At 39.6% G+C, this 12,514-nt stretch overlaps 1 protein-coding gene across 4 annotated transcripts in view; it reads left to right on the top strand.

Moving 5' to 3' along the window:
* CAMTA1 (calmodulin binding transcription activator 1) overlaps positions 1-12,514 on the top strand; it is a 1,244,145-nt gene that overhangs the window by 700,999 nt on the left and 530,632 nt on the right. For all 4 annotated transcript variants that reach the window (XM_075279917.1, XM_075279916.1, XM_075279915.1 and 1 more), the window contains exon 5: positions 7,403-7,474. In XM_075279917.1, the coding sequence (XP_075136018.1) occupies positions 7,403-7,474 (72 nt within the window). The remainder of the gene's footprint in view (positions 1-7,402; positions 7,475-12,514) is intronic.

The raw sequence follows: 12,514 nt of genomic DNA, 5'->3' as shown, positions 1-12,514 counted from the left end.
TACTCATGATGTAAACCATTTTTTACCATTATTTTAAGACTGAAAAATGAATCTCCTAAAATGCATCTGTCTCCAAACCATGTAGGGGATTTGTAAAAAGGAAAACTTTGTCCAGGTTCATGTACTGTGTGTGCACTAGATTTGGTCTATGCAATATATAGAGAATCTTCCCCAAGATATATGTTCATCGTCTTCTATTGCCAAACCACATCTTAAATACTTTGAAACTCAACCCAACTGGAACAGTACATCTTAAAGGGCTTGTGACATTAAGGACATCTATCCCTATCCATATCTGTCTCAGATTCTGTGTTATGGGACTGCCGGGACTCTAACTTCAGGCAGTGTCCGCAGCCCCATAAAAGTGGATGGGGCACCAGACACACAAATACACTGGTATGACATTCACAATGAGGCTTTAGCGAGATTGGGGGAACCAATTGTTGGACCTCCTGCAATTGGATACTTATCCCCTTTCCTAAATGTCTTTAATGGCACAACCCTTTAAGAAGTGACTCTCTAACATCAAGGAGCAGAAGACACTTGGTTATAGTGATAGTCGAGTGCTCTGCCACATGCATAAGGTGAAGCCAGGGAAATATACACTGACATAAGCTCCTTTTACTGTATCTGCGCTACCCCCAGTAGATGAATTATCAATATTGTAAAACCTTATCTTCCAGGCATCTTCTTTCTATATGATACATTTTACACCTTCAGTTAGGTCATATTTTGATGTTAGTTTTACTTGGAGGCTTCCAGAAAAGATTATGTTAACATTTCAGGCTATATCTTCTTGTTAAGCAATTTGCAGCACTGTCATAAACACATTTCAGTCCCGTCTTCAGATCCACAGTTTTACAAATTTACTCATGATAAGATCTTTCTCACCTCAATGTCTGTTGGGCGGCAACAAGTCATTAAATTTCAGTTCCTCTATTATTTTTAAATACAGTTTTGGTAGACCTCAAACACGATTATATATTTTTCAGCAAAACCCATCGGAATGAGATTTATGATGTTCCCTTGTATGTGATATATGAAATTTTAACAGAGGATAATGAATTTATATATGTAAATGTGTTCCCACCGCTCTAAGTTTGTGACTAATAGAAAAATTGATCAAACCTGATGCTGCAAAGTTACATATTAACTATGACGTAAGTTCCATTTACTTCCCATTGCTTTCTTTATACTTTTTAACCTTCTATTACGGGTAAGTTTGGAGGAAAATTAATTATTTTTTATAGATTAGTTACTTTTTATCATTTTTTTAATGTAGATTGTGAGCTCCAAATAGGGCTCACAATGTACTTTTTTTTCCCTATAAGTATGTCTTTGTAGTATGGGAGGAAATCCACACAAACACGGGAAGAACATACAAACTCCTTGCAGATGTTGGTCCTGACGGGATTCGAACCTAGGATTCCAGCGCTGCAAGGCTGCAGTGCTAACCACTGAGCCACCGTGCTGCCCCTATCGACCAGATTTTGGACTATTTTACAATTCATCATAGTCTGTCTTCCCTTGTTGGATAAAAAAGTAAAACAAAAGCACCGAGTAGTGAAATATGGAACAAAATTGCTTCTCACCTCTTAAGGTTGTGTAAAAACCACAACCAAACAAATAGGCAAAGCATAAATTCCAGGGTACGGTAGGGGATTGCTGCTGTCACTATATGACACTGAAGAAGACGGTGTAAGGCTAGTACAAAAAATCAGATCAGGTGGACAAGGACTGCGCAGATCCAAGGGAGTTTTGATGCAAACTCTTTATCCTAAGAAAACACCAATATTACACACAACGCGAACTTTAAATGCCCCTTTACCAAGTGTGCATCATCCTCGAACAAAAGGGCTTTCCAGAGTTTAAATGCATCCTTCTAAACTCTGGAAAGCCCTATTCTTGGAGTATCATACACACTTGATAAAAGGGCATTTAAAGTTCCCGAAACGCGTTGTCTGTAATATTGGTGTTTTCTTAGGATAAAGAGTTTGCAACAAAACTCCCTTGGATCTGCGCAGTCCTTGTCCACCTGGTCCTATTTATTTGTACTTCCCTTGTTGGATGGTATATTCTTTTTGGGGGATTAGAATCTGTTGACTTTGACAGACCTACATTAAAAATATAAGGCATTTTATAGAATGTGAATGGAGGAGCACAGTACTATATCTCCATTACTAGAAACAGCACAAGAATACCTAGCTGAGATGGAAGCTATTATTCTTGTTTTTATGATATACGTGCAGGTATCGGCACCAGGAAGAACTACGTTGATGTTAGGGCCAACTAGACCTAGAAGGCCTAAGGTGTTCTGGATGAACACAGTACTTTAAATAAGCTGTGCATCAGGATTCTGACTGCATTCACACTTTGCACTACATGAGTTGTGGGTATATTTAGCATCTTGTTCAGCAAGGGGAATGGCTTTGCGAAAAAAGGGGTATGGCTTAAGATACATATGGAAGCCAAACCATAGTTGTAAACTTAAGCAAAAAAATAAATCTGTGACTAACCAGATTTATCACCCAGCGTGATGCACTGTGATAGGTTTGGCACATCTGACCGGTCTATGAATTGGATAGGATTATTAAATCTGTCCCTATTTATTACACTAGCAGTGATGCCAGGGCCTTCGGCCCCACATTATATCAACACATCCTGCATGTGACAGCAATATTTTTTGCAAGCATGTCTAATTTTTTTGTAAAGTCACAATACTGAACCTCTATTTAAAAACCAACTTTAATTTCTGAGCAGTCTTGAAGTTTTTATTTGCAGGTCTCCGATGGTACAATGCAGCTGAGCCCACATGTCTACCACAGTCAGATTAACACTAATGTCCACTGACAGTTTCCTATAAGATAACACAGTGATTTAATATCACATCAGCATGTGTTTCTTAACCAGACTCAACAGCAAATTCCAGCGCATCTTCTGAGGTGATACAGCGCTCCATGAGTCTCTCTCACGTATACATTCAGTCCTTGCTGTGAATTTTCATTCCCAGCAGTGTGACATACATGTAGTCATGTTATGATTGGACACGTACGTCAAAACCGGTATCCCATCTGTCAGATCTATCTAATGGTTATATATAATGCTTTACATTCTCCTTTCATGTGAAAGATTAATTTTGTAGAGCCAAACCAAGACACACAGCCCAGAACCTTACATATTAATTTACAGAATCCTTCACAATAACGTTCCCGGTTGACATTGTCAGACTGAATGGAAAAGTGATGGCTATAAGACATGAATTAATACACATTCTATGGCGTAGACCTTGTCCACGTTCTCAGGATGGGAATTTCGGTGTTATTTTAGTGTGTATTGCTCTTATTGAGCCTGATTTATAACAATTCCAGGCACTGGACTGAGCTCCTCTGACAGGCCCTCAAGGGGAAAGAAATTGTCTTGGGATGATTCTACTTGCGACTCTATTTTTACTTTGATGATGAGTAAACAGTTTACTCTTGTTAATATGTCAGAGTCCTTGGAGATACCCTCTGCAGAATATAGAGGATGATAAAATATAGTGTGCCATATGTTCATTTGTATACGTCGAGGACTTGACTTTTTTTGCTGGAAGTAGTGCTTGCATTTCATTGCATAATAACGGCAGATCTGGATTATTTGGAAGGCAACCAACTACAATATAGATAATGAGGAAAGTAAAGTTAAAGTAATCTATTTCCAAATACCCAATTCGGGCATGTTCACATGGCTGATTTTTTAGCTGAAAAACAGTCTCTGATTTGGTAAAAGAAAACTCTAATGTTGACCCTTGAATTTGTGCAGTGGATTTAATGTACATTGGCTAACCAGTGTGTGGTTAGTACCCACTATGAGCACTTTTCTAGCCACAGATGGGAGGCAGAATTCAAGAATGATGAAAATTCATCAGATTTAGTGTGGAAAATAAACTTTGTGAACATACCCTTTGGAAATTCCCAATTATAGTCAGAAATTAGCCATGATGATGGGTAACTACAAAGAATGTTTTTCGCTATGGAGGACCTGGCATGTCCATGAAGTATGTTGGATTTCAGTGAGAACCATGTAAAGCTTCATTTCTCCTGTGGTGGCGCTGTAGGAGTAGTGAACGCTTGCAGCCATGTTTCCCATATATTATAACTGAGTGCTGGGGTTCCCTTCTGTATGGCATCTCATGATGAACTTTTTTGGCAAATTCCTTGAAACAAAAAGATATTGCCATATCAGACCACATGTTTTAAATCGGTTAGTCTTCCTGGCCATTTCTTAGCTCCTCTCTCTTAATATGACAATTAATATAAAACTGTATGTGGGGTAAATTTGTTGAACGGAATGGGGAAGATTTATTAAGACTGGTGTTTCGTACGGCAGTCTTACTCAAGGGCCTAACAGATTGAAGATTTGCTTGATTTTTCAAGAGGCTCCAACCTCTTAAGGGTCCATTCACATGGACGCAAATGGTGAGAAATTTGGTATGGAATTTCAGAACTGAAAAAAAAAGCCTCCCATTGACTTCAAAGGGTTCCTTTTTCTGCTAGGAGAGAAAGGAACCCATTGAAGTCAATGGGAGGCAGAAAAAGGAACCCATTGAAGTCAATGGGAGGCAGAAAAAGGAACCCATTGCAGTCAATGGGAGGTTTTTTTGTCAGCACTGAAATTCCACACCAAATTCCTCACCATTTTCCTCCTTGTGAATGGACCCTAACCCATACCAGAAAACTGGTATTATTTTTAATAAATATATCAGGCCAAGGCATCACCACTCCAAAAAACACCGCTCTCTGACCCTTTTTGCTCACGTTCATGGTATGTGGCAAGCATGGCCCATAATGGAGACTGTGGTGTGCATTTGGTACAAGATGTGTGCCACAATATCACCCATCTGTGCCATAGATGGGATAATAAATCCCAACATTGTTTAGGAATTCTGTATTAATTTGCAGAGAAATGGCATACAGTACATGCTCGGAACCAAACTTATGTGTTTTGTGGACTATGATTTGACAACGGGGCATGGCTTAGAAAAGTGAAGTGACATTGCGGGAAAGAGAAGTGGTGTAACGTTTTAGACGAAAATTTCTCTAAATTTATCGTCCACCACTTTGATAAATTTGAGGCACCTTTACAGACAGGTACAGTACCTAAATATTAGACAGGCTTAGTAGATCTGTGCATTAAAAGACAGACGTAAAGAGGAATTGATTGAGGTCCTGCACTTACGGATGACTGATCCATTGCTCATATGCACAAAATGAACATGTACAGAACTGTGTTTGGGTTCAGGTTTACAGTCGCTCTTTGATTCCGCTCTGATCCTCATTTACAATTTACCGAAGCTGAGAGCTTGTACATTTTACACTGATGAGCACAAAATGTGATTTTTTTTTTTCTCGCATACCCAAAAGACATGAAGCTCAAAAAACCACCCTGAGTTACAACATCATTAAATGACTAATGAACATGGAGCACGGAGCATCTATATTTTCACAAATCATTTTAATGTCTGAGAGAAAGGCAAAAACACCTTGTGCAATTAAATGTAAAATAAAAAAAAATAAAAAAAGGCATGACATGAAACTCTGCTGGAGAGAATTATTTACCCTGAGCAAAGCAATAGAATGAGGAATGCCAGCCATGATTAATGATTTTCCTGCACAAAATTTGAAAAGCCAAGTTTCTTCAACTAGAAGTTTGATCTGGACTGTAAGTTTGAAAATCTGCAGGGAAATCGAGCCAGGGAGCCGGGAAAGGGCAGTAGTTCAATAACGTCTCTGCCTATGATGAGAAATATATCCGTGTCATAAATTTGAGCTGCCACCTACATCTAATATTGAAGGTCACGACTTTCTTTTGGATAAACTTAGAAGTACCACATGGCACAAAAACACATTTTCAGTACGGAGGTGCCTGCTCTAGTATAAGCATAGAAAACAAGTGCGCAAAGGGAAATAGGGAAATGACATCCCTAATTGTGTATTATATTGTGAATATTGCTGCGGCGTAACATGAAATACACAAGGCTCCATATACACTGTGAGATCTGTAAATAGGGCGCCCAATAGTTACCTGTATTTAATAGTACTCGTCTCTTCATATACAGAAGAGGGATCTTTGATGTCTACCCTTAGGTTTTGTTCACAGAATGGTCAGCTCACACTGGCTGTGATATATACCAGGGTATAGGTATTAAGGGGCATATATCACTTTTATGATGCTGATACACATGGTATACATATATATGAAGAGTATGCTGTACAATATAGGAGGAGATTTTTGGAGCAAGATCAGTAGCGTAACTAGGAATGGCGGGACCCATGGCGAACTTTTGACATGCGGCCCTTCTTCACTGATCAATGCTGAAGACCCGGACTGAAGCCCCCCCACCCCCACCCCACATTCCTTTGCAAACTACTATGTCCCATAGTGGCCCCTGCACACACTATTATGCCCCATAATGGCCCCTGCACATACTAGTATGCCCCATAGTGGCCCCTGCACACTATTGCACCCCATAGTGACCCCTGCACACATTATTATGCCCCATAATGGCCCCTCCACACAGTATTATTCCCCATAGTGGCCCCTGCACACACTATTGTGCCCCATAGTGGCCCCTGCACATACTATTATGTTCATAGTGGCTCCTGCATACAGTATTATGCCCCATAGAGGCCCCAGTACACCGTATTATGCCCCATAGTGGCCCCTGCACATACTATTATGCCCCATAGTGGCCCCTGCACACACTATTATGCCTCACTGTGGACATCCATAAACAATTATTATACTCTGGGGTGTTTTCACACCCAAGAGTATAATAATCGGAGACCAAGGAGAGATACCAATATAAAAAACACTGCTACTTACCTATCCCCGACTCTGCTGCAGTCCTCAGTGGTGTTGGCCATCTTCAATGACATCTGGGACATCACATGCCCAGGGACGCAGGCCCCGTTCATGTGACATCAGGGACGTCACAGAAGTAGGCCCAAAGCCTGTCTGGAACCCGGCGAGGTAAGTAACAGTGTTTTTTATGTTCCCTTATCTCTCCTGGGCCTCCAATCATTATACTCAGGGTCTGAAAAGACCCCGAGTATAATAATAGTGTTTGTGGGGCCCGTGGCGTCACTTACCAATCCTGGCCCCTGCCAGAATCGATATTCCTGTCCTATTCCTGTCCGTTTTTGTGGCTTAGTTTGTCTAGTGATAGGGAACCACAGATTGTATCCAGATGACAACTCTGTGCTCTCCGTGGTTGTGTGCATGAAGCCTAACACAGTGTATCAGTTTGTTTAAGAACAATTTTACCTACAATGTGATAGATTGCCACAGTATATTTAACAATGTGCTTTGTATTTGTTGTACTTTGGTTTAGTAATATTTTTGTGTCTTTGTTTTATTCCAGTGTCTATATGGCTGCTATGTTCATTCGTCCATCATCCCTACTTTCCATAGAAGGTGTTACTGGCTTCTACAGGTAAGGACACTTGGATCATTTTCTATAAACACCCATGAGCGGTGAGCAATATACTGGATGGTCGCTAGTTGGCATCTTACTCTGGCTCGTTGTTGGTTACACAGGTTTTATAGTCTTGTTTGTAGTCTTGTTGAGCTTGTTTTGGTTTGGTTTTGTTGGTAAAATATTGTTGTAATGATAGTATGGTAGGTAGAAGACATTTTTGGAACACACACATTTTTTCTGGAAGATTGTGATGTTTACAGTTTTAAGCTCCAATCAGAGGAATAATGTGCGGCCCATGAAATATCTACGATCAGTTAGTATGAAGACCTTTATAATAATGACTTGGAAAGCAGTTTTGCTGTCTGTTGGTTGTGCTGCACATTTGCTGTCCTCCTCATTCACACTGCATATGAATTTATGAACTGCTTTTGTATATTGAAGTGAAAGTGTTTTTTGCTCTATATGCTGTACATTAATTCGTCACAATAAGAAATTTTGAGCCCTGTAATATTTTTATTTCTTGAAGTTACCTTTACCATCTAAGACCTGGTTCACATCTACATTTGGCATTCCATTCGAGGAGTCCACTTGGGGACCCCCTGAACAGAATATGAAACACATTAAAAAGTGGTTAGCTAAGAAACCACATGGACCCCATAGACTATAATGAGGACTGTGTGTTTTCCACTCAGTGTCCGCATGAATCATGCAGAGAGAAAACTCCTGCAAGCAGCACTTTTTTCTCCGCATGATTTGTACAGACACTGCACAGAAAACACACCGACCCCATTATAGTCTAGGGGATTCATGTGGTTTCTTTGCTAACCACTTTTTAATGCGTTCAGTATTCCAAATGCATATGTGAACCAGGCGTAAAGTCACCCCCTTCGCACCCATTCTCAGATTTGCAGATTGCAGTGGGGGCCAGAAATCTTGTTTGTCTATCTCCCATGCTGTCGCTCAAGTGATGGACTTTTCTCTACTCCCGTCGCTTTCACATAGAGCAGAGCGCTGCAGTCACATAACCAAAAGTGGATGCATTAGTAAGATAGACAGGAATGAGTCTTCTTCCCGATCACTACACTACAAGACTAAGAATGGGGGCTATCGGGGGCATGTATTTTAGTAACTCGTGCAGTGAATGTACTGAGAAACTTTTCCCCACGTAACCCCTTTAAGGGGTTCTATATAGTCCTTGATGTGTACACAGTTTTTTTGTTTTACTGTGGCTACTGTTACCTTATGTTCAAAAGTATAGGCACACAAGTGAAATAGCACAAAAAATATTTAAATATTTGATATTTCTTTAACAGTTACAATTCATTATGTTTATTATTTGTGTATCTTTTTATATTTTCTCTCCCAAGATGTAAGAATTATTTTGAGCATTAGTTCAGTATAACAGTATAAGGCCCTCACTACTGTTGAGTTTCTTGCATTCCTACTGTACATATATATTGATGTTTATTGCTCACATAAAGTTCATGCCATTGGGATTTATGGTGACCCCTAAAGCACAGATTATTCAGTCCACTTGTATTATTAAACACTTCTGTTAATGTTAATGAGATTGCATCCAGGCCCTATGCCCGAGGGGGCTCTGAGGACCTCTGCCTTATGAGAAGATAGCATTATTAAAAATGGAATGATAGATAGATAGATAGATAGATAGATAGATAGATAGATAGATAGATAGATAGATAGATAATTAGATAGATACTGTAAATAGATGATAGATAGAATGATAGATAGATAGATGATAGATGATAGATAGATAGATAGATAGATAGATAGATAGATAGATACTGTAGATAGATAGATAGATAGATAGATAGATAGATAGATAGATAGATGATAGATAGATGATAGACAGATAGATAGATAGATAGATAGATAGATAGATAGATAGATAGATAGATATAGATAGATAGATAGATAGATAGATAGATAGATAGATAGATAGATAGATAGATAGATACTGTAGATAGATAGATAGATAGATAGATAGATAGATAGATAGATAGATAGATAGATAGATAGATAGATAGATAGATAGATACTGTAGATAGATGATAGATAGAATGATAGATAGATAGATATGTCCAGACCTCAGGATGTAGGTTAATAAACCTGCATAAATAAGAACCAAAAATAGTCATCACTTCTAGACATCCAAGTGTATAGAGACGAAGGACTTTTATTCCAAATAAATAATTTCTGCAAATGTAACTGACTTTAAAGAGATAAAGAAAGTCCAATCTGTCGAAATATCCCATTAGAAGGAAATTAAGTCCATCTTTATTTGCTTGTACATTCAGGAGTACTGACTAGTTTTTTGTTACTTTTTTATATATAGAACATACTGTAGGTAGGTAGATAGATAGATAGATAGATAGATAGATAGATAGATAGATAGATAGGATAATATAAAATGGTGTCTTGTGGCTTCTCTATAATGTATTTTGTACTATATAGTACTAATGTACACTCACCGGCCACTTTATTAGGTACACCATGCTAGTAACGGGTTGGACCCCCTTTTGCCTTCAGAACTGCCTCAATTCTTCGTGGCATAGATACAACAAGGTGCTGGAAGCATTCCTCAGAGATTTTGGTCCATATTGACATGATGGCATCACACAGTTGCCGCAGATTTGTCGGCTGCACATCCATGATGCCAATCTCCCGTTCCACCACATCCCAAAGATGCTCTATTGGATTGAGATCTGGTGACTGTGGAGGCCATTGGAGTACAGTGAACTCATTGTCATGTTCAAGAAACCAGTATGAGATGATTCCAGCTTTATGACATGGCGCATTATCCTGCTGAAAGTAGCCATCAGATGTTGGGTACATTGTGGTCATAAAGGGATAGACATGGTCAGCAACAATACTCAGGTAGGCTTTGGCGTTGCAACGATGCTCAATTGGTACCAAGGGGCCCAAAGAGTGCCAAGAAAATATTCCCCACACCATGACACCACCACCACTAGCCTGAACCGTTGATACAAGGCAGGATGGATCCATGCTTTCATGTTGTTGACGCCAAATTCTGACCCTACCATCCGAATGTCGCAGCAGAAATCGAGACTCATCAGACCAGGCAACGTTTTTCCAATCTTCAATTGTCCAATTTCGATGAGCATGTGCAAATTGTAGCCTCAGTTTCCTGTTCTTAGCTGAAAGGAGTGGCACCCGGTGTGGTCTTCTGCTGCTGTAGCCCATCTGCCTCAAAGTTCGACGTACTGTGCGTTCAGAGATGCTCTTCTGGCTACCTTGGTTGTAAAGGGTGGCTATTTGAGTCACTGTTGCCTTTCTATCAGCTCGAACCAGTCTTGCCATTCTCCTCTGACCTCTGGCATCAACAACGCATTTCCGCCCACAGAACTGCCGCTCACTGGATGTTTTTTCTTTTTCGGACCATTCTCTGTAAACCCTAGAGATGGTTGTGCGTGAAAATCCCAGTAGATCAGCAGTTTCTGAAATACTCAGACCAGCCCTTCTGGCACCAACAACCATGCCACGTTCAAAGGCACTCAAATCGCCTTTCTTCCCCATACTGATGCTCGGTTTGAACTGCAGGAGATTGTCTTGACCATGTCTACATGCCTAAATGCACTGAGTTGCCGCCATGTGATTGGCTGATTAGAAATTAAGTGTTAACGAGCAGTTGGACAGGTGTACCTAAAAAATTTGCCGGTGAGTGTATATGAACATGTGATGGTCATTTCATGTATTTTGCATCGTTCAGACCCTGAACTAAGAATCCATTCAGTTCCATTAAAATGTGTCGGCATAACTTTGTCATTGTAATTTGTCAGACTTTTGTGTGCTGCACAGTATCGGAGTCATCTCCACACCCCGGTGCTAGCAGCTTGGAAACAAATGCACTCAAACTTAATGGAAAATGTAAAATCACAAAAGAGCGAGTTAATGGCCACAACCAATATTATTGTTCCTAATCCCGCAAGGTACTGAAGAATGTGAAATATTGGACAAGCTGAAGTCAGAACAGTGTCATCCAGCCGCTGCCTCCAGCATGCTGAGCCTTCCATAGAAATATTGGAGACACTCTGCTGCAAACATTACATAGGGCTGCTCTGGGGTTATATAAGATACAATGTATTTATGGGGTTCATCTTCCCAAAGATTCTTTTCCTATACAGAAGTAACACACATGGATTTTCATTATTTAAGGGTCCTTCACTTGTGACAATCTTATCTACAACTACATATAGACACCAAATGGCAAACTCATGAGTAATCCTAGGACTGGCTCAGTTTTGCTACTACTATACATGGTTGGATAACATGAACCAATGTTCTAGTGTTACCAGTTTCTCCAATGGACAATGCGATGACCGACAAAAAAATCAACTTGGAGATTTTCTACAAAGTTTAGCATTTCATGAAACCAATGAACTGATTTGATATAGTCATATTGGAATATCACAGTACAATATTATGCCAGCTGACAATATCAGAACTGCAGCATCTGCTATAGGATCCTTTGTGTTAAGATACCCATGGTACCCGTGACCCATAATGGCCACATACTATAACTCTGTGTGCCTCCGATTTTATATAAAGTATACAGACTTTTCATGTAGTCTGACATAAAAATTGCAGTATGAATTTACATCACATTTCATGTCATATTATGAAGGTATTATTTGTATTAAAGGAACAATACACACAAAAAATGCAAACAAATGAAAAAAAAATCCTATATCACCTTACCTTTATTTTCACCTTTCCTTTAACAATTACTATGTTCCCATATTACAACTAAAACTGATAAATATAGAATGAAACAATTTGTAAGTGACCCAAACCCCCTTCCTTCTCATTTTTCTGTAGATTGTGAGCCCCATATAGGGCTCACAATATACATTTTTCCCTATCAGTATGTCTTTGGAGTACGGGAGGAAATCCACTCAAAATGGGGAGAACATACAAACTCCTTGCAGATGTTGTCCTTGGCTGGATTCGAACCCAGGACTCCAGCGCTGCAGTGCTAACCACTCAATCACAGTGTTGTCCCATTTTCTTCTT

Source organism: Leptodactylus fuscus, chromosome 6 (assembly GCF_031893055.1).
Source record: "Leptodactylus fuscus isolate aLepFus1 chromosome 6, aLepFus1.hap2, whole genome shotgun sequence".
NCBI classification, from domain to species: Eukaryota; Metazoa; Chordata; class Amphibia; order Anura; family Leptodactylidae; genus Leptodactylus; species Leptodactylus fuscus.
The sequence above is the reverse complement of the archived record's forward strand: the minus strand, read 5'-3'. Positions and strand labels throughout refer to the sequence as shown.